At 49.2% G+C, this 21,249-nt stretch overlaps 1 protein-coding gene and 1 long non-coding RNA gene across 7 annotated transcripts in view; one reads left to right on the top strand and one right to left on the bottom strand.

Moving 5' to 3' along the window:
• The window catches only part of MMD (monocyte to macrophage differentiation associated), a 125,654-nt gene that overhangs the window by 24,958 nt on the left and 79,447 nt on the right, over positions 1-21,249 (bottom strand). For 3 of the 6 annotated variants that reach the window (XM_053294169.1, XM_053294168.1, XM_053294170.1), the window contains one exon: positions 20,614-20,795. In XM_053294169.1, coding sequence (XP_053150144.1) covers positions 20,614-20,687 — 74 coding nt within the window. In that variant the 5' untranslated portion in view covers positions 20,688-20,795. Of the gene's footprint in view, positions 1-3,821; positions 4,104-8,707; positions 8,982-9,589; positions 9,742-20,613; positions 20,796-21,249 lie in introns of those variants that run through there. The other 3 variants (XM_053294172.1, XM_053294171.1, XM_053294167.1) reach the window with 3 other exon arrangements.
• Positions 8,201-21,249, top strand: part of LOC128344304 (uncharacterized) — a 40,135-nt gene continuing 27,086 nt past the window's right edge. Inside the window, exon 1 of the long non-coding RNA XR_008315780.1 lies at positions 8,201-8,298. This is a non-coding gene — a long non-coding RNA (uncharacterized LOC128344304). The remainder of the gene's footprint in view (positions 8,299-21,249) is intronic.

The raw sequence follows: 21,249 nt of genomic DNA, 5'->3' as shown, positions 1-21,249 counted from the left end.
TGGTAATCTCCAGGCTTGACTACTGTAATGCACTCTATGTGGGGCTGCATTTGTACATAGTCCAGAAAGTAAAATTGGTACAGAATGCAACAGCCAGATTGGTCTCTGGGACTACCCTAAGAGACCACCTAACACCGATTTTAAAAGAACTGTACTGGGTGCCGATATGTTTCCAGACGAAATACAAAGTGCTGGTTATTACCTATAAAGTCCTTAAAGGCTTTGGCCCAGGGTATTTAAGAGAGCATCTTCTTTGTCATGAACCCTGCCACCTGTTACAACCTTCTGGAGAGGTCTGGTTATGGTTGCCGCCGGCTCATTTGGTGGTGACTCAGGATCGGGCTTTCTCTGTCTGCACCAGAGCTTTGGAATATGCATCTCCTCCTCTGTTTGTTTTCAGGAAAACCCTCAAGACACAAGTGTTCTCACATGCTTTTAACTGGAATTAATTTTAATAATTTGTTTTTAACAACTTGTTCTATGAGATTTTTTTACTATGTTTTGTGGGTTTCTAATCTATTTTTACCTTTTATATTGTGTTAAATTTTGTACACCGCCTAGAGTGTACACATGTCATGCAGTATAAAAACATAATAAATAAATAAAGGTAGACACCAGCAACAACTACTAGAAGGATGTTGCACTGGGATTGGATAGGGAGAGTTGTTCTCCCTCTGCTTAATCCAAGAGATCCACCACTTTAAAACATGCCTCTTTGCTCGGTTGGCAAGGGTAATTGCTCAGTTAGCTGGCTGAAAGATAAGCAACTGGGCAGTTAGTTTCACTGGCTGAGAAATAAGTTACCTAATTTGTTTATTTCTTAATTAAAATTTTCTTATATACTGCCTCCTCCAAAGACTCTAGGCAGTGAACAACAATACCAATAACAATTTAAAAAAAATTAAAGGGCAAACTCCTGGCGAAACAGGTAGGTCTAATGAGTTTCATGGCTGAATGGAGATTTGAACTTGGATCTCTCCAGTCCTAGTCCAACACTTTAACTACTACATCACACTGGCTTACACAATCTCCGAAAAAAGGAAATAAAGACAGATGCAGAGGGTTTTTTTAATCTCATACACACAGGCACTATCATAGAACATTTTTAAAAGTAGTTAAAAGTGTAGTTATCACCACTAAAATAATCTACAATCTCCAGTAATGCCTCATCCCAGGCTATAATTCAGTCAAATCATTCACTATCAGTGGTTGAAAAGCCCCAGAAGAGGTTTTCCTGTTGATCTCTGCTCATTTGCTGAAATATATAAAAATCAACCAGTGGGCTAGTTCAGACATACTGTAGAGCCAGGATTAAATCTCGGCTTTGCAGGATATCCTCTAGCCCCAGGATCACACATCCCACCAACACCGCCCCCCCATCCCCTTTGTACACAAGGGTTAGAAGAATTCAACTTCTGGTTCTGGCTTCAAACAAACTAGGATTGCTTGTTGCACCAGAACCAAACAATCTTGGCTTATTTTACATAGTTTCAATTATTCTAGACAGTTTCAAAGCAAACGAGGATCTGAAGCTGGGATTGAAATTCTGACTAGGAGAAACCAAGGCTTCTTAGTTTGGATGTCAATACACAATTCTGGTTAATTCTAAGCTAGAAGCAGAATTCTTCCCCTACCCCACCACCACCACCACACACCCAGAAGAGGGAGAATGTGTGTGCACTCCCAAGGCTAGGAGATGCTACACAAAGTAACATTGTGGAAATCACGAAGCCTAGCTTCATCACCAACAAGGGCTGACCTACATCTGAGCACTCATACCAGCAAGCTCGCCCCACCCCCAGCCAAATGGCACAACTCTGAAGTCTTTCTCAAATGTGTAACACTGAGCAAAAACAGGGTCACAAGAGTGTTACAAGACAAAAATTAATTTCACATGAATCAGACTGCAGTTCACAAGCTGCTAATTCTGGAGTGGTCTAGCAAGATTATTCCACAGCAATAATAGTAAGATGTAGTGTTTGAGAGGTCTTGCACATTCCTGGCCCTCTTCTTTTCAAGAGCTTTGGGTGTTGAGCTTGGGCGTAAAGATAAAATGTATAGCTGTGTCCTAAATGTGTACACCAGTTTCGAATCTGATATTTCAACCTTCAAGAGAGATCTCATGGCGAGATGTATTTCAACATGTTTCCCAGTTCTCTTGGAAATTTGTAAAGAGATCAAACTGGTATTAGAACCTGAAATGTCCACCTCATTTCACTGGAACATCTCAATATTCAATGGAGTTATTGAGTTGCCAGATGGACAGAATTCTGAACGGACTAATTAAATCCAAAAGCCTAACTTCCTAGTTGGCTAAGCTTTGTGAATCCCACTAAACTGTGGGATTACTTCCAAGTACACATATTTAGACTGGACTGCAAGTAGCACAATCTTATACAGAAATGCTTGTACAAAGTATAAACTTCAGTGTTTCTGCCTAGCCGAGGGCAAAACTAGATAGATACATCAATAAAGAAGTTCGCTCACAAAAATTATTTTAACTTCTCTGCACAGCACCATTATACATGTTGCAACAGACTCTCCCACTTCAGTCCATCTAAAATGTGCACTCATACCAGCAAAGGACCACAAAACCAACTCATGTGATATTTTGATTACCAAATCCATATAACTACCATTATAAGCACAGGGGGAGAATCAAAGCCATGCCATCTTAATAATTTAACTTTAAGCCTGTATATATTTATTTTTAAAAGTGCACATGAATTCAGATTTAACATAAGCTTGACAACATCTTTTCTATTATGCTAGTATTTTCATGCTCTATATAAAATTATGAGCTGTGTATAGATATTTTTAATGAGGTTTTGTCCACAGATTCACAATCTAAACAGATAGAAATCTGAGAAGGAGTGCAACACCAAGAACCAGAGGAAATGGAGCGTGGCCTGCAGTTCTAGTAAAGCCACACAGGAATTTATATAATATATTGTTCATGAGTACCACGCAATATGCACACTGAGATCAGATGAGTTCATTTGAAATAGCTTAGAAGCAAAGGAAATATCTTGTTTTACTTAATTGCTTTTTGACCCATCCTCACTTCATTAAGGCTACTATCAGCCGTGCTATACGCTTAGGATGCGGCTCCACAATTTGGAGAGTTAATGGAAAAATGCATTTAATCTTATGTAGCTGTCATGTACATCCCAAACTACACCAGGCTGACACTCAAAGCTAGTTATTTTTACAGCTCCACCAGGGGGAAAAGGCTTAGGCCTTTGCTAAGCAAGTACAATTCCAAACACAGCCTATTACACGATGATCTACCAGTGCAGATTTTAAAAACAATTCTAATGAAAATGTTTCCATCAGTAAGCACCACACATTTCCGTAAACTTCACACATCACCTTCCATTAGTATTACCTACTGCCCTTCTGGTCTGCTATGTGTGCATTTGCTTAAAAGGACCTGACACCCTGAAGAACCATGCTACAACAGTAGACTTGAGCCATGTCAGAGCAGAACCCACCTTTAACCACAACCCATACACAGGGGCCCACTTTTAATGTCTTCTTTTATATATCTGCTTGCTCTCTTGCCACCCCTCCCCACCTGATTTTCTCCTCACTCATGTCCATGTGTTGTCCCCACATCCTACTGCTTTGATTTACTTTCTCCTCTTCCTCCCCCTCCCCGCTCATAAAACCATTGTGAAAACAAAAGACAAAAGTCCCTGGTGTCACCCACGTTAGGGCAGTCCACATCCTAGTTTTTGGGACTGAAGTCCACTATGTGCTAGAACACATGAGGCCTGGATCCAGAAAAACTTGAGAAAAGTTCTGTTTGCACAGCCTACCTCCTTCCTGCTGCAACCCCCTTGAACTTCTGAGTGTCAGTGGATCCTCTGAAATGGGATGAGACATAGCATGGGCTGTAACTAGAGGGAACAATCTGTGGAAATCCCCTCCTTGTAGAGATGGAAGGCATATCTGCTTGTGCAAGGGGTTCTCTGGATCCAGCAGTCAAATGTGAAGAAACTCAAGGGGATGTAGTACTTCAGTTCCAAACTAGTGAGCCCGGGTGCAGAGCATCTGCGCCTCCAGTTGGGCCCAGCCGTGGCCCCCCCTCCCGCCGACATGCCCGGCTTTCTCCGCCCCACTTTCTGGCCGTTGTGAGGCCACCGCCTCCTGCCTCTTCTTCCCAGTGGCCAGGGCCCACCGCTGCCTCATCCTAACTGCCTCCGCCTCCTGCCTCTTCCTCTCGGCAGCCACACCATGGCCGCCGCTGCCCCCTCGCCACCTGCCCTGCAACCTTCTGCGCCAGTCCACGAAACTTCCTTGCAAGAGTTTGGCGGCTCTTGTGGGTTTCCCCTGACGCATCCCCCTTCATCCACGCATGGCCCGTCTTAGTGAAATAATCAATTCCAAACAGGCCAAGAACGCTATACAGTGAGTAAGTACATACAGTACATGTTGTATTCAGAGCATAAATTTAAGAGTGAGCCTCAAGATAGCAGATAAGGCACTATGAGAGAAGTTAAATCAAATCTTGATAACTAAGATTCAAAATATTAAAAATGTACTGGGCCAAGTTTTATGTTGATCTGCCTTGTTTGCTTTCGCCCACTCAGTCTTAGCTCCCAGAAGTACAGCTTCCCATACACAAGTTGACAGCTGTCATTTGTGAAGCATTGCAACTGTTGCAGTAACAAAACTGAGTATTGCAGGGAACTAAGAGATACAAAAGGACCAAGTCAAGGACAATGGCATCAGATCTGTCCCTTTAAATGTGGCTCTGCCCATTCACATATTAAAAAAAGAAGGGGTTGAGGGAATTAGTGCATGCGTGAGGGGTACTAAACCAGGCTTTAACACATTTTCTTTGGATCTACGAACAGCCCAAACATTTAGAAGCCAGACAATGAACATTTGGAAAGGTTACTGGACTCAATGACAGACACTGTGGAGAGGGCCAGGGAAGGTACATAGGAAGCTGCCATATACTGAGTAAGACCACTGGTCCATCTATTTCAAGATTGTCTACATAGACTGGCAGCAGCTTCTCCAAGGTTACAGGCAGAAATCTCTCTCAGCCCTATCTTGGAGAAGCCAGGGAGGGAACTTGGAACCTTCTGCTCTTCCCAGAGCAGCTCCATCCCCTGAGGGGAATATCTTACAGTGCTCACACTTTTAGTCTCCCATTCATATGCAACCAGGGCAGACCCTGCTTAGCTAAGGGGACAAGTCATGCTTACTACCACAAGACCAGCACTCCTCTCCTAGGCTTCTCTTTATCCCTTTTACAAGCAACATTCTTAGAACAGAAACAGGGCTGCCTGGGACAAATAAAGATTGTATTAAATAACTATCTCTGAATCTCTCAGTTTATTTTATAATTTTTACATTTATATCCTGCTCTTCCTCCAAGGAGCCCAGAGCGGTGTACTACATACTTGAGTTTCTCCTCACAACAACCCTGTGAAGTAGGTTAGGCTGAGAGAGAAGTGACTGGCCCAGAGTCACCCAGCTAGTTTCATGGCTGAATGGGGATTTGAACTCAGGACTCCTCAGTCCTAGTGCAGCACTCTAACCAATACACCACACTGGCTCTCTCCATAGCTGGTGGCTATACTACTCCTTTAAAAAAAAAAAATCATCGATCATTTCTCAAGCATTGGTAATGTTATGATAGAGAAGAAAAACACAATAGAGTATATGTGTATGTATATAAAATTTTATGCAGGGGATACCGGTCCTTTATGGTATTATTGAGACCGAGATGCAAACTCTTATAACATTCGCTCAGACCTGTTTTTTCTGAACAGTAACTTCTGGTCAGAATTAACCCATTTTGAGTTAAATTCTATTTCTGATTTTTAAGTTGCTTTTGTATTCTTCTCGTGCTCCTCTTTTCCTAATTGTACATAATAAAAATAGTCAAAACAAACAGCTGAACCCTGTCCTATTGCAAAGTCAGTCATTCAGAAAAAAAGACAAATAATTCTCAACATTTTTTCTAATAGCTGTACATGAAAGGGAAGCTCAGCTCAACCAAGATGAATAGGACAAACACCGGATATATGAACTTTCACCCATTTCTAGAAGATGGAAAAACCTCATATTTCACCGTGATGCATTTCCTTTTTCAAAGCAAAGCATGTATAATCACCTCTGCTCTCATCAGCTAACAGATGCCTACCCTCTTTCCTCACCTGCAGAGGGAGAAAATAGCTCTTGCTTCTGGATGAGCTTGTGTGTAATGCTGAAGAGCCTCTCCAATAGCAACTGTGTACAATATCAGATCCATATTCTCTGTAAATCCAACTTCTCAATCATTAATCTCAACAAGTGCATATGAACACTGAAAGCCTCGTCCAGTTCTCCCTTATCTGTGGGGAAGGGGAAGGCACAGGAAAAAGGCAAGAACCCCAAGAAGTAGAGAGAACTATAAAGATAAAATTAGCACCAGGCTTCAAGGTCTGAATTTCATGTGCATTGAGACAGCCTGGACCAGCAATATATGCCTTCCTCAGTTCAATATTAATATCCCCACAAAGAATGGCAATAAAGAAAGTATGGACAATCTATGATTGTGGGGAGCCGAGAAAACATATGAAAAGTAGCAATGGATATTATACTGGGAGTAGACAAATATTCTTTTTAATATTGCAAAGGATTCAACTTGGAACTACAGTACTCTCTGTCAAGATATGTGAATTCAGAAATCCTTTGATACAAAAATACATTGCCAAGTTGCACACTTACAAAATCACATCTGAAATAACATCTATTAGTGGGCCTGGGCACAGAGCATCTGTGCCTCAAGCGGGCCCGCTGCTTGCCTCCTCGGCCAGGCCGGGCCAGCCAGCCGCCGCCTCGCCTCCGCGGCCGGGCCTGCCAGCCGCCACCTCGGCTCTGCCGGGGCCCACCGCCGCCCGCGGCTCCGCCCGGGCCTGCCGCGGCGGCTCCGCGGCCACCATGGCCACCCACAGCCTGGCCCGCTGGTTCTCCTGGGTGTACCGCCAAGACCAATCAGGCGCCCCGCAGCCCAGCCAATCAGCTGGGCTGCCGGGACGCATTTTTCCTGGGCACACCCAGGAGAAATATATAGATAGATAGGACTATGTGAGAATACTCCCAAATTTACTTTCTTTTGGAAGGCAAACCCATTATATACTGACCTGCAAAACATTAATAAATTAGTTATAATGGAGTGGTCAACATGCATTTCTGTTCTGCAGTAAGAGGCACAACCCTCCTTGTACACCCCAAGTTGAGAAACAGAGCAAGAAGGCTGTGCCGTCAATGGAGGTGCAACAGGAACAAGTAATGAGTGCAAAATTTTATATTGTTTAATCCCTTGGGGTATGGACCTGCCTTAATTCTCTATAAAACACCATGAACACAGATGAAGTAACAAGATGACTGATGCCACCCAATGCATTTTGAGCTAGAAAAAGCTTCTCAACAGCAAAAAAATTAGTTGACGACTATTCACAAGCATGGCTTGTGACAAGATGTGTGCCTCTTTCTGTACTAGCCTGGTGAAATCATGCTCAAGTTACACATCTCCCCTGCACTCTCCCTACTGATTTTCCAAATGGTATCACAGAACTGCTGCATCTAACACATGCATATTCAACTGCTTCTCAGCCAGCCAGTGTTATGAGAAGAAACCACAAATTTCTATATAAATTATTTCATTTTCCTTCCATGTTTAGTTTTGGAAGGATCTAAAGGATGGGAGAAGGCAAAGACCTTCATCCTTCTTGAGGTTCCAAATAAGTAAAACACTGGAGCAGGAGACAAGGCTTTGCAGTTGCAGATACAGGATGCCCAGGGCTGGTCCACTAATGAGATATGGCAGGGCAGGAGCCTCAGGCAACATACAGATGCAAATGGTTGTGGGGGGAAATCAGGAGGGAGGGATGAGACTAGTCCATTCAAGGTTGATAGTGGCAGCTCACTGTGTTGCCTCAGGCACCTGGAGGAGTGCCCTTAAGCTAGGTCACCAAAGGGAAACTACTTTGAACCACACTCACCCTTGTGTCACATACACATGACCTCACCACTGGACTCTAACTTAGGATCACCACTACTTGAACTGGATTCATGTTTTTACAACCAGAAATGTAAACTCTTCCCACACATGTTTTGCCCACGAACAAAACCCACTTTAGCACAACTTATTGTCCCTGTGACGGCCAATCTGATCAGCTGTTAAGAGATAACAGAAGCCCAAATAAGCGATCTAGCTTCTGTGCCTCCTAGTTCTGCAAGGCACAAGTCACCCGGGCAGAAGAGAATCCTCAGAAGCAAGCACCAGACCTGTAGGTAAGGAAAAACAAAAATCCCCACCACCATTTAACCACCCTGGAATGCAATATATAGGAGGCGGCGGGTGGGTTGAGAAGCATGCTGCTAAGAAAGAGAGAATGAATCCGTAGCAAGTTATCTCCGTCCCTGTGGCGTGCCACGAAGCGACTTCAGAAGGGAATCGCCTGAGAATGTGTGAACCGAGCGGTGGGTGGAGAGACCCCCAGGCTGAGAACAAAGGCTTCGGACGGGGACGGGGGCGGGGGCCTCCCCCCTCCACCACCTCCCTAAGAGGGGAACTCATCGCAAGAGCCAACTTGTAGCTCCGGTTCCTTCTCCGAGACTCTCGTCTCTCTTCTCTCATCCTCCCCTCCTTCTCCAGCAGCATCTCCCTCTTTTCCTCCTCATGCCCGTGTAGAGAGCTCACCTCCTGAATTTCTCCTGGAGCCGCCGCATGGGGGTCCAGTCCGCCCGCCTCTAGGAGAGCCAGGCGAGCCGGGGGTCGGCACGGGGGGCTCCGGGCGGCTCCTGAGGCAGCGAGGGCCGGAGTCCGGGCCGTCATTGGCTTGCCAGCCCCGGACTGAGGCCAGGCCAGGCCCAGGCTGCCTTCTGTGGCCGCGCTGCTGCCGCCGTGTGTGGCCAAGCGGGCAGCCGCGCGCTGTGGGCTTCCCGCTTCAACCAGCACCGTCGCCAGTTCCTCCCTCCCTCCTTCTCGGCCGGGGCCAGCCCCCGCAGAGTCAGCCGATGGTTGCCGGCGCCGGGAGAGGCCCCGCCTACCCCAAGGAGCCGCCTCCGGGCCCGGGGCGGGGAGGAGGAGGAGGAGGAGGGAAGAGGCAGCGGGGACAAAGGCGGCTGGGCGGCCGGCTGTCCTCCGGGGGGCGAGAGAAAAGGCGGCGCGTGGGAGGAGGTGGGGGGGATATCTAGTGCTTCGTCACACGGAGCCAGTGAAAGAAAACCGGGCGCCGAAGAGAAGAACTGCGTGGTTGCCGGCGCCCCAGCCTCCCTCGCCATCAAGTGGGGGTCGGGACAGAGAGCGGAGTCACGCCCGCCACTCCTTGGTCTCTCTCTCGCTCTCTGCCCCCTTCATCCAGGGAGGAGGACCTGCTTCAGTTCAGACGAAGAAGACACGGCCGGAAGGCAGCCGAAGAGGAAGAGGAGAGCCCACGGGCGAGCCCGAGGACTGGAGGCATCCTCCCCACCAGCCTGCCCGGGGCTGGGAGGCGTCCCCGGCCTTCCCAACGCTTCACCGTTTGCTTTAGAGATTTATGTCCCGCCTCTCGACCTCCTGTGAGACCTCAAGGCGGCTTACCATAGGCGGCAATGGAGGGCAGGCAGGCAGGCAGGCACACACACTCCGGCGCGCGCTCCTGCGCCACAGCCACCCACCTCCCTGCTTCGCTTTCTTCTGGCCCGACTGGCCTGCGTTGGAACCAACCAGCCTCCTGCAGGCGCAGCGGGCAGTTGGTCTTGTCTGGCGGTTGGTCGGCAGCAGGGGGCGCTTTTTCAGGCCTTGCTAGTCTCTTCCTGCCTGCCTCTTAGTCTATGGCTGCAGATACGCAATGTGGCGCTATAAGCAGGGCTGCTCAACTTTGGCCCTTCTGCAGATGTTGGTCTGCATTCTCCCATAATCCCTGGCTACTGGGATTATGGGAGCTGCAGTCCACTTTAAATGGCGCAGTGGGGAAATGCTTGACTAAGAAGCAGAAGGTTGCCAGTTCGAGTCCTCACTGGTATGTTATATCGGGCAGCAGCAATATAGGAAAATGCTGAAAGGCATCATGTCATACTGTGTGGGAGGAGATGGTAATGGTAAACCCCACCTGCATTCTACCAAAGGAAACCACAGGGCTCTGTGGGCGCCAGGAGTCGAAATCAACTTGACAGCACACTTTACCTTTAGTCCAAAAACAGCCAGGGAGCCAAAGTTCAGCAGGCCTGCACTATAGAGACATTAAACATCCGCTCTTGTGGCATTATAGAATCAACTAACATTTATGCACACAAATATGTTGAATCTTTATATACCGTGTTTCCACAAAAGTTCCCAAAGTGGTTACATAGATATAAATAAAATGCCTCCCTGTCCCTAAAGGGCTCACAGTCTTCAAAACAAAACATAAGATAGACGCCAGCAACAGGATGCTGTGCTGGAGATGGATAGGGCCAGTTGATCTCCCCATGATAAATAAATAGAACTAGTAACTTCAAGCCCGTTAAATTAACGGGCGCTAGTGGACCGCTATTGTGTTCTCTGGCTCTCCTCTGGGTGAGGTGGCGGCTTCCCCTCCCTCCCACCCCACTCTCTTGCCCTCCCTCCCCCTTTCTACCACTCTCTCTCACCCTCCCCTCCCTCTCAGCCTCCTACCCCAGTCCATCCTGCCCTCCCCCGCCCCACTCCCTCTTGCCCTTCCCTTCCCCCTCCCCCTGCCCCACTCCCTCTGGCCCTCTCCCTCCCACTGCCCCACTCCCTCTTGCCCTTCCCCCCTGCCCCACTCCCTCTTTCCCACTCCCTCTTGCACTGCGTCCTCCGGCCCTCCTGTGGGCGAGGCGGCAGCTTCCCTTCCCTCCCACCCCACTCTCTTGCCCTCCCTCCCACTTTCTACCCCTCTCTCTCACCCTCCCCTCCCTCTCAGCCTCCTGCCCCAGTCCCTCCTGCCCTCCCCCCGCCCCACTCCCTCTTGCCCTCCCCTTCCCCTCCCCCTCTCACCCTCCCCCGCCCCACTCCCTCTTGCCCTGCCCCATGCCCCACTCCCTCTTGCCCTTCCCCCTCCCCCATGCCCCACTCCCTCTTGCCCCTCCCCCTCCCCCCTGCCCCACTCCCTCTTGCCCTTCCCCCTCTAGCGTTCTCCACCCTCCCCCGCTACCTCCCCGCCCAGGCTCACCGCCTCCCACACAGCGGCATTCGCCTCCCCCACGCCTGAGCGCAGCTGGCCCGATGGGCCGCCGTCTTCCCGGGCAGCAGGGCCTGGGCCGAGTGGGCTCTCCATGTTACCTCAGGGCCGGTCGAGGGAGGCGGCCAGGCCCCGTTCTTCACCGCGCCCTGCTGCCGCCGATGCTGCCGGAGGCCACAGGCCCGGCACCCACCTGGGCCATGCCCGGAGTCCCTGCCGCTCCTCCAGGGCTCGCCTTTTTCCTGCTCTCCCCACCACCACCAAGCCAACAGGGGAAGGGCCGCCTCCACCTCCTCGTTGTTGTCTTCTCCTCGGGCGCTGCGGCTTCCCCCGCCTTCCCTACCTGGCGCCCCCACAGAGGCCACCTCCTCGCCGCTGTTGCCGCCGCCGCGGCCATCTTCCCAGCGGGTGTGGCTTTTGGCTGGGGCCCATCATTCCCAGTGGGCGGGGCTTTGGGCCGGGGCCTTCTCCTCGGCCTGCCGCTGCCGACCTCCCCGTGTCCTCTCCCCCCGCGGCTCCGCCGCTGCCTCAGCCAGCTTCCCCCGCCCCCTCCTTCCTCCGCCCGGCTTCGGCGGCGTCCGCTTCTTCTCGGCCCGCCGCTTCTCCTTCTCTCAGCCAACATGGCGGCCAGCACCTGCGTCCGTGTCTCCCTCAGCTCTTCTGCGCACGCGCAGCACGCATGCCCAGAACAGCCGAGGGAGACACGGACGCAGACACCAGGGATCTTATTATATAGGATCACCACTTTTAAAAGGTGCCTCTTGTTCAGTTAGCAGGGTACATCGGCTCCTGCTCCTGCTGTCAAAAGTGAGCTCACACCTGAAGCAGGGCTAAGGTGCCATTACCAGGTCTGGTCCCAGCTTTTCCCTCCAGGGTACTCCGTTGAGGAGCGGGTGAGGGATTGTGGGTGGGGAGGTGCAGTGGCTGTGGTCTATAAGAACAACATCTCCCTTACCAGGATCTCTGTTGAAGTGTCAGACCATGAGGCGATTCTCACGATCGCCAAAAAGTGGGATAAAGGAGCCTAGCCTGCTTTTTGGTGATCATGAGAACCACCAGGCGAGCCCGGTGTCCTCAAAGTGGGTAACCCACTTAACTAGCCCTCCCGTTAGACGAGGTTAGCAGAGCCTTCTGTGAAGCGTTGGAAAGGACCAAGGACACCTCCTGGGCAGGCTGGAGGATGCCTTGGGCTCGCCAGTGGACTCTCTTCCTCCGCTTCCTTCCAATCGTGTCTTCGTCTGAAGAAGTCCGCACCGCAGCAACACACGATTGAAAAGACGGGGTTAGCACCTTCTATCAGCTTCTCAGATACACCAGCTGCATCCTTCTTTTTTTGAGATAAATGACCTCAGAACAGTGGTACATATGCTGGTAACCTCCAGACTGGATTACTGCAATGCACTCTAAGTGGGGCTGCCCTTGTACGTAGTCTGGAAACTACAGTTGGTCCAGAATGTGGCAGCTGGGTTGATCTCTGGGTCATCTTGGAGAGACCATATTACTCCTGTATGGAAAGAGCTACACTGGTTGCCGATAAGTTTCCAGGCAAAATACAAGGTGCTGGTTATAACCTATAAAGCCAAAAACGGCTTGGGCCCTGGGTATTTAAGAGAACGAGGCTATTCACACGATGGGAGAAAATCGGGCTAATGGAGGCTAGCCCGATTTCCTCACATCGTGAGAACCACCAGGCTCAGCTGCGAGCCCGGTGTTTCTTAACCGGGTTACCCACTAAAGTACGCCTGCCCTAAGCCCAGGTTAGCAGAGTGAGTGCTCTGTTAACCTGGGCTTTCCGGTCGTGAGTTGCCGTGGTGCGGCAACTCACAAGTAGACCCCCGATCAGGCGGCTGAAAAGCAGCTTCCCGGCTCAGGGGTCTCTCCAGCATGCCCTGCGCACTCGCACAGGGCACACTGAAGCTTCCGGGGGGCTGCGCGGCCCCCAATCCCCCCAGCCCCTCCCGGCTCCGTAACGGCTCCGGTTCGGCTGCCCAGAGCAGACTGACTGCTTGTCTGCAGGGAAACTGACTGCTTGTCCACTCTCCCCGCAAACCCCATCCAGGCTCTTCTCACTAATCATGAGAAGAGCCTCAATGTCGTTTTTGTCATGAAGCCCACTGCCCATTGAGATCATCAGGAGAGGTCCGTCTGCAGTTGCCACCGGCTTATCTGGTGGCTACTCAGGGACGGGTCTTCTCTGCTGCTGCCCCAAAGCTTTGGAACGCGCTCCCTGCTGAAATAAGAACCTCCCCATCTCTGACAACTTTTTAAAAGCCTTTAAAGAAGCATCTGTTCACCGAAGCTTTTAATTAAATATTGAGGCTATTCTCACGAGCAGCAAAAATTGAGCTAGGAAAGCCTAGCCCAATTTTTGCTGCTTGTGTAAACCACCGGGCTCGCGGGCGAGCCTGGTGGCTTACAAGTGGCTAGCTTGCTTGAATAGCCTGCCCTTTAGCCCAGGTTCCGGAGTTAATGGATCGTAAGTTGCTGCAGCGTGGCTCCACGCCGCAGCAACTCACGAGGAGACCCCCGACCGGGAGGTTGAAAAGCAGCCTCTCCGCTTGGGGGTCTCTCCAGTATGCCCTGTGCACTTGCGCAAGGCATGCTGGAGCTTCTAGGGGCCGCGCAGCCCCCAATCCTCCCAGCCCCCTCTGGCTCTGTAACGGAGCTGGCAGTCATGTGGGCAGCCGCTTTGGCCACCCGAAGCAGACTGCTGCTACTGTGCGGGGAGAGGGGGCTAAGCCTGCTTTCCCCACAAACCCTCCCCAAGCTCTTTTCACCAGACTCTTCTCACTAATCGTGAGAAGAGCCTCATTGTTTTAATAGTTTTAACATTGTTTTAAAAAATTTAAATTGTTGTAATGTTTTAACTTTTCTGTTATCATTCATATTGTTTTAACTATTTTTTCAACTTTTCTGTTGTCATTTATTTTGCTTTGTTGTAAACCGCCAAGAGACATAAGTTTTGGGCGGTATAAAAATATGTCAAATAAATAAATAATTCTCCTCCTCCGGTTAAAATGCTCATATATGAAATGTGGTTGAACCAATGTTGTCCCAATCACAAGGGAGCAGTTCACTCCCATGCATCTGAAATAACATGCAAGGATACCCATGTTAACTAATCTAGCAGTCTCTAGTCTTAATTTTTTCTTTCTTTTAAGCAAATATAGGATTTGTGTCTTGCTCTTGAAAAAACAACAACAACAATTATCCAAGAACAAGTAGCAAACAAGGGTTTCTGTTTCCCTGTACTGGTAATAACTCCTTTTCTGTTTGGAGCACTGCTAATTATGGGCTGCTTTGTAGGACAAAGTGCATGCTTGCAGCTGAAACCAAGCAAAGAGAGAAAGAGCAAACCTCATACTTTTAAAGAAAGAAAGATCCAATCATGCTGGCAAGCAAGCTGAATTTTCATCATATGACAAGGGGGAGGGGGAGAAAACACCCCACGTGCACCTCTTTGTGTAAATCAGGCTTGAAACAAAAGCAGTTTTTGAAACAAATCAATCAGCTGCTAATAAAGAATTGACAAAGGGGAGAGAGTACTGTAGTCCATCAGGTGCTCTGGGGAAGATAAATGAGAGAACAAAAAGGTGAAACGTGAAAGAAGGTGGTGATAGGAAAACGATGGCCAAACAAGAGGTGGACTGATCAGGAAACGCCAGAGTGACAAAATCATTGACACTGCCTATATGTGTTGTTGCCAACAACATTCAAGGCATCCAGTAATTGTGGCTCAGAAATTAACTCTTCACCCCAAGTCTGCAGTTCATAAAACAGTTCAGCCAGCGTACTTGGATTTAAACACGTTACACTACAATCACAGAGGTGAATCTCATGATCAGTGAGTCTCACCTCTAGGGGGTTTGTGGGGAGAGTGGGCTTAGCTCTTAGCCCACTCTCCCTGCAGATGAGCAGGCAGGAAGCCCTAGGAGGCTGGATCGGCCGCCCACATGACTGCCGGCTCCATTATGGAGCCAGCAGAGGCTGCGGGGATCGGGGCCCCCTGAAGAGCGCGCAGGGGCCTCCAGCACACTGGGGCATCCTAGAGAGACCCCCAAGCCCGTGAGGCTGCTTGCAGCCTCCTTACCGGGGGTCTCCTTATGTGTTGCCGCAGTGCGGAGCCACAGCGTGGCAACATACAACCAAAAAACCCGGGTTAGCGGAGCACTCACTCTGCTAACCTGGGCTAAGGGGAGGGGGAATTAGCGGGGTTTGCTGCCGGGAGCCGCACAGTTCCCGTTGCAGCACACAACTGCCAAAAAGTGAGCTAGGCTCCCTTAGCCCACTTTTTGGCGGTCTCATTATTGTAAATAAGGCCAACAGTGTCTTTTCGTACAGAGCTGATGTCTGCCAAGGGGTACTGTTGCACCAGCACTTACACCACTGGAAACCCAGAGACTGATTTAAACATTACATTTTTAGATACACTCCTAAGATTTGCTTTAGGAAAGATTGTGCCATCGAGTTGGTATCGACTCCTGGCAACCACAGAGTCATGTGGTTTTCTTGGCAGAACACAGGAGTGGTTTACCATTGCCTTCCTCTTGCACAGTATGAGACGATGCCTTTGCCATTGTCACTGAAGTGAGCATCCGCCACCAGAGGTGCTCTAAGCCCTGGACCTTGGGGACTCAGTCCAGTCCTCCAAGGTCCAGGAAGGCATCCAAATGGCCGGGGCCGGGGGCCTCCGGAGGCCACCCCGTGCCCACACCACCAACCCCCCCGGGTTTTTTAAAATCATTACCACGGCAGAGCGGTGGCTGCGGGGGTGGGGAGCGGAGCAGTCCATCTCCCCTCCCCGCTCACCCGGCAGTTGGGGGACGGAGCAACACAGGGCCTATCTGTTCTGGCCAGTGTCTTCCAAATGCGAGGTGCGCCTACACAATTGAGATCATCACAAGCCTGTGATGTCACGGGCTTACAATGATCTCTCAGCTGTGCAGGCGCAACTCACAGTTGGAAGAAGATGCTGTCATGAACGAATGGGCCTAGTGTGACTCCGGCCCCTGCCAGGGGTGAAGGGAGAAGGACTGCTCCACTCCGCACCCCAACCACCCCTCGGCCGTAGTGATTTCTAAAAAAAAACATAGGTTTGCCAACAGGCGCCTCCAAAGGAGGTTTTGGGGGGCTTTGATTGGGGAGTGGCCCTTGCATGGGGGGGCCATGTCTGGGTGGTCCAGGTGCCCAAATTACCTAGGTGCACCCCTGTCCACCTCCAGCACCTTCCTATATCGCTGCTGCCCAACATAGGTGACTACAAATATATATTTACTAGGCACAGTCTGGGAAGCACACCAGTGGGGATTTGAACTAACAGCCTCTTCCTCCCTAGACAAGCTGCTTCCCTGCCGTGTCACCTTAGCTAAAATTGGAGCTTGTGAATGAGACAAACATGCATTCAGAAATGCTAAAAAGAGAGCCAGGACTGGTTGCAGCATTCTGTCTTGGGACAGAACTTAATGTCATGGCGGGTGGTGGGGATACTGCTGAAACTGGCCTCTCTGTGGCTAGTTCTCTGCTGATTTCTCATAATGTCACATCATGCAGCATGTTTTTCTATGCTATGAGTTTTCCTGCCTCTGCTCCACTTAATTGGCTGCCTCTCGAGAGCAAGGGTGGAAGACCTCACTGCAGTATTATGACATTGTAGCACGCAGTAAATTTCACTAGATGTTAAGCGGGGTGGGTCAGGAGATGTCTAGACATTGGAATGCCATTTTTGGCTACATTGCCCCAATGTACACTGAATCTGTTGCTTTGTAATGTATGGAACATTAGTGCTACACAGAGATGAGCAGTATCTAAAATATGTACTTTGAGTACTTCTGTATTTTGTATCTAAAATACTTTTCAGGAAAGTATGTTGTATCTAAAATACATTTGCTCAGCTATTTTGTATTTTTAAAATACATTGCCCAAACCAAAATACATCTCAGCCAATCATTGCTTTGCTTTCTTGCTTCAGGAGCTGCCTTTTTATTGCAAGCAGGCAGCCCATTGGCTTTTGAGCATCCTTGTGTATGTGTTCTGTTTCTCCTTCTCTGCCCCCTGAAGTCTGAATAGCTTTACTCGGCTGTTGACTGGTCAGCCAGCCATGTTTGAAAATCAAAGGGGGGAAAGAGAGAGATTGTCCCTGTGAGAATAATGGGAAAATGGGGAGTGAGAGTGGCATGGGCATCCAAGTGGGGGAGGGGGCAAGAGGGATACCCATACCCAGATTTTGGATGCAAGAGAACTCCCTACCTCACAGCTCACTTGTTTTAAATCTTCTCTGTCCCTCTTGACAGAAGGATAATGCTGTAGCTAGAAACCTGACCTGACCTGACCTGAAGAGGCTGAAGTTCTTCTGGTCCAGTTTTTGCATAAATTTGCCTAAGGCTTGGGGAGGTTGTTTTGCAGAGTAGTCTACAAATATCTCCCTCTCCGTGTTCTCTATTGTTTACTGTGGCTAATGGCAGCAAAATTCCATTTCTTTCCTCTCTGTGAAACAAAGCATCAGCATACTCTCTGAGGCTCTGCACATGATCAAGGTGTGGCGTGGAGAGCGGGCTTAGCCCACTCTCTCCGCACACAAGCAGTTGCTCACGGCTAGGCGGCCAGATCGGCCACCCAGACAAGCCATGGCTTCAGTCGGGCGCTCCTGTGCCAAGCTGTGGCTTGCTGGGGAGCTTCGGAGCAATGGGAGCGCCACTGTGTGTCAGCCGAGCGTGCAAGGAGCCACGGCTGACACACAATCAAAGTAATGAGGTTAATGGAGTGCTCGCTCCATTAACCTCATTTAGCAGGAGGGTTAATTAGGTGGGCTAGCCACGGTGGAACCACCAGACTCGCCTGTGAGCACAGTGGTTCCAATGATCACTAGAAACTGGGCTGGGCTCCCTTAGCCCAGTTTCTAGTGATTGTGGGAATAGCTTCATTGTCTGAAGTTTACCTATAGCGAGCTTTGTGTTCAGATTGCTGGAGGGCATGCAGAGTGCTTAGCGGGCTTTCCAGGTTACCTGCTGTGGTAGGAGTGGGACACATTGAAGCAAATCTCACGATCACCGAGAGCTGCTTTTAACTCCCCTTCCTCTCCAGAGGACCACGCCCCAAGTCTTCGGCATGCCTCGTGATATGTGGCTGGAACCCGTTGTTCAATTGACTATGCCACAGCTATAGGATTACAGCCTTTGTCATGACTAACTTTCAGTTATTTCAATGGGTCTTCTCTAAGCAGGATTAACATTAGATCCTGCTGCATCCTGTTGTGTTTTTATTTCTATTGACATACTTTGTGTATATATTGCCCCCCCAAAAAAGCTTGAAGATGCCCATGGAGGGTGGTGAGAATGGAGAAATATAGCAAAAAGAAACAGAGGCCATTCCCACGATCAGCCGAAATCGGGCTAGGGGAGCCTAGCCCAATTTCGGCTGATCGTGGGAGCCACCGGGCTCACAGGCAAGCCCGGTTGCCTCCCGGCGGTTAATCCACCAAACAACCCCTCCCCTTAAATCGGGTTTGCAGAGTGATATTTTAATTGTCATTTTTATTGTATGTTTTTAACTTTTGTAAACTGCCTTGGGGTTGTTTTTAATGAAAGGCGGTATATAAATTCAACAATCAATCAATCAATCAATTCTCACTATCGCTGAAACGCGGGCTAAGGGAAGCCCGCTTTCCAGTCATTGTGGGAACCACTGGGCTCACAGGCCTGGTTCCAAAGAGGGTAACCCGCTAAAGTACCCCTCCCGTTAAACAAGGTTAGCAGAGAGAGCACTCTGCTAACCCCGTTTATTTGATTGTATATTGCCGCGGCGAGGCAACATACAAGGAAACCCCTGAACAGGAGGCTGCAAGCAGCCTCCTAGGCTCGGGGGTCTTTCCAGGATGCTCCATGCACTTGCGTGGGCCATCCTGAAATTTCAGGGGGCTGTGTGGCCCCCTATGCCTGCAGCCACCGTCGGCTCTGTGATGGAGCCGGCAGTTGTGTGAGTGGCCGATCTGGCCACCCAGGACAGCAGGAATGATTGTCTGCGGGGAGAGTGGGTTAAGCCCGCTCTCCCCGCAAACCCCATTCAGGCTTTTCACACTGATCGTGTGAAGAGCCTCTCTGGAGGTCATTCACTACATTTTGTGAACTGCCATTTAAAAAGTCCTGCCCACTTCCTGTATTACAGGAAGTAAAAGTATTACTCTGGGTACCATTCAGAAAGCTATACACAAGGCTGAACTGGACATACGAAGAACTCTTTCACAGACCAAGGACAAAAAGTGAGAAAAGAAGCCAGATTTGCCATAACTAATCTGCAACACATCCAAAGTTTGCGTTGTGGCATTGTTTTTGTTCACCAGGTTCTCAGTCACTTTGAGTTACAGATGTATGCATATTATTTATTTTGAGAGGTGGAAATGCAACAGAGTGACAGGTTTATGTAAAACAATACAGGTCAGGAACAAGGTCAGGAACAAGGGACTTGAAGTTCTAACAGCTGCCTTTTAAATCCTCACTTTACAATCCAATCAAACACTTGACATCACAGATTGCGCAGATCAAATGACAGAAAGACCAAACAAGAAGAAAGATGACTTGTTAAGGATCCTCCAGTGTTGCAAGGCAACTCTGCATGGTAACTCTAAAGGAGGTTAGTTACCAGTGACATCCTCTACAAAGGTTCCTGGCAGCAAGGCAGATGTATGCATTTCATTCAAAATCTCAATGGTCCTGTGTAGTAGTGATGATCAAGCAGATTCCATAAAGCAAACACTCTGACTGTACCCATTTTTTAAAAGGTCCCGTTTCAGGTTTTGAGGCCCTTGGCAAACTGCCCTCCATGCATCCCCTCCAACTTGCGTGGGCCTTGAAAGAGTTGTTCCACCACCACCACCACCACCACCACCACCACCACACAAGGCTATGGGCATAGAGGTGGTTTCTGGAATAGAGATTGGCCCTTACATTTTGAGGTCCTGGGTCAATCACTGGGCTGAGGAACTGGGTGACTGGCCAGCCAACGTGCCTAGAGTTAACATGGCAGTGGGCTAAGGAGAGTAGTGAGAGAACAAGGCAGCCAGGGCAGGGCTCATTTCCTCTCCCCCCACCTCACCTGAATGGGTGGCCCACTACTTGGTCCCTCAGTAGTTGCCCAACTATGCTGATCATTGACATCAGCGGTGAAGTCAGGGTGTCACTGAAATCAATCAAACACAAAGCTGTGCATTGGAATCTATTCAAGTTTGGAATCCAACATCAGGGAAAACATATAAAATGACAATCAGCAGCTTTCAGTGGAGAAGATGGGGTGTGCTAAGGTTTCTGTTGCGCACCATATGTATGGAACATTAGAGCTGCTGCTATGGGTTGCTGTGGCAGTGCTGCTGACAAGTTCAGGTGCAGATGTTCAGGTGCTAGATCTGCAAGATGCTAGCGACAAGAGTTGACTTGTTCTCTGAGATACTTACTTTTCTGGGGTCTTGGGTAGATACTTGCTGGCCAAAGATTTCCGTTTCTTGTCACAGGTATTGTTGTTGGCCATTTTATAAAGCCAAAAGGCAAGGTTATCATGCAGGAGTCTCCCTCAAGAGTTGTCAGACAGGTGGAATCCTTTCCTTCTGAGGTTTGTTGCTGGAGTTTGTTCAATCCTCTTGAAAAATGAGAATGAAAACAAAACACAGGGATCGGCATGCATTAAAACTGGTCCGCCCACCATGAGAGTATGGAGTAAGAATGAGCAAGGCTTGCTCACGTGACTGCTCTCTGGCAAGGAGGAGTCTTGAAAAACGGCCTGGCCCTGGAGCATTTCAGGATTGAGCTTTTGTACTTCAAAGTATGTCAGAGAGCAAGGGTGGCTTCTGGCTGATCTTTTCTTTCCCTGGCTAAATATGGTAAAGTCTGCAAACAACCTCTGTTACTTGGGGGTGGGGGCATCCATTTTCATGGCAGCATTTTATATCAGACGAGTCAAATGAGCCTGCCTGCTTTATGCTTCTGTGGTTTTTTTATAGTCTTATGGGAAGGAATTGTGTTGCCATGCTAATGCTTTGTACACACAAGTACTGTGCTTTTTGTTTGCTCTGAGACCTTCTGTTTTGAGAGGG

Source organism: Hemicordylus capensis, chromosome 2 (assembly GCF_027244095.1).
Source record: "Hemicordylus capensis ecotype Gifberg chromosome 2, rHemCap1.1.pri, whole genome shotgun sequence".
Taxonomy (NCBI): domain Eukaryota; kingdom Metazoa; phylum Chordata; class Lepidosauria; order Squamata; family Cordylidae; genus Hemicordylus; species Hemicordylus capensis.
Note: the sequence above shows the minus strand (reverse complement) of the source record. Positions and strands in the feature narration are given on the sequence as shown.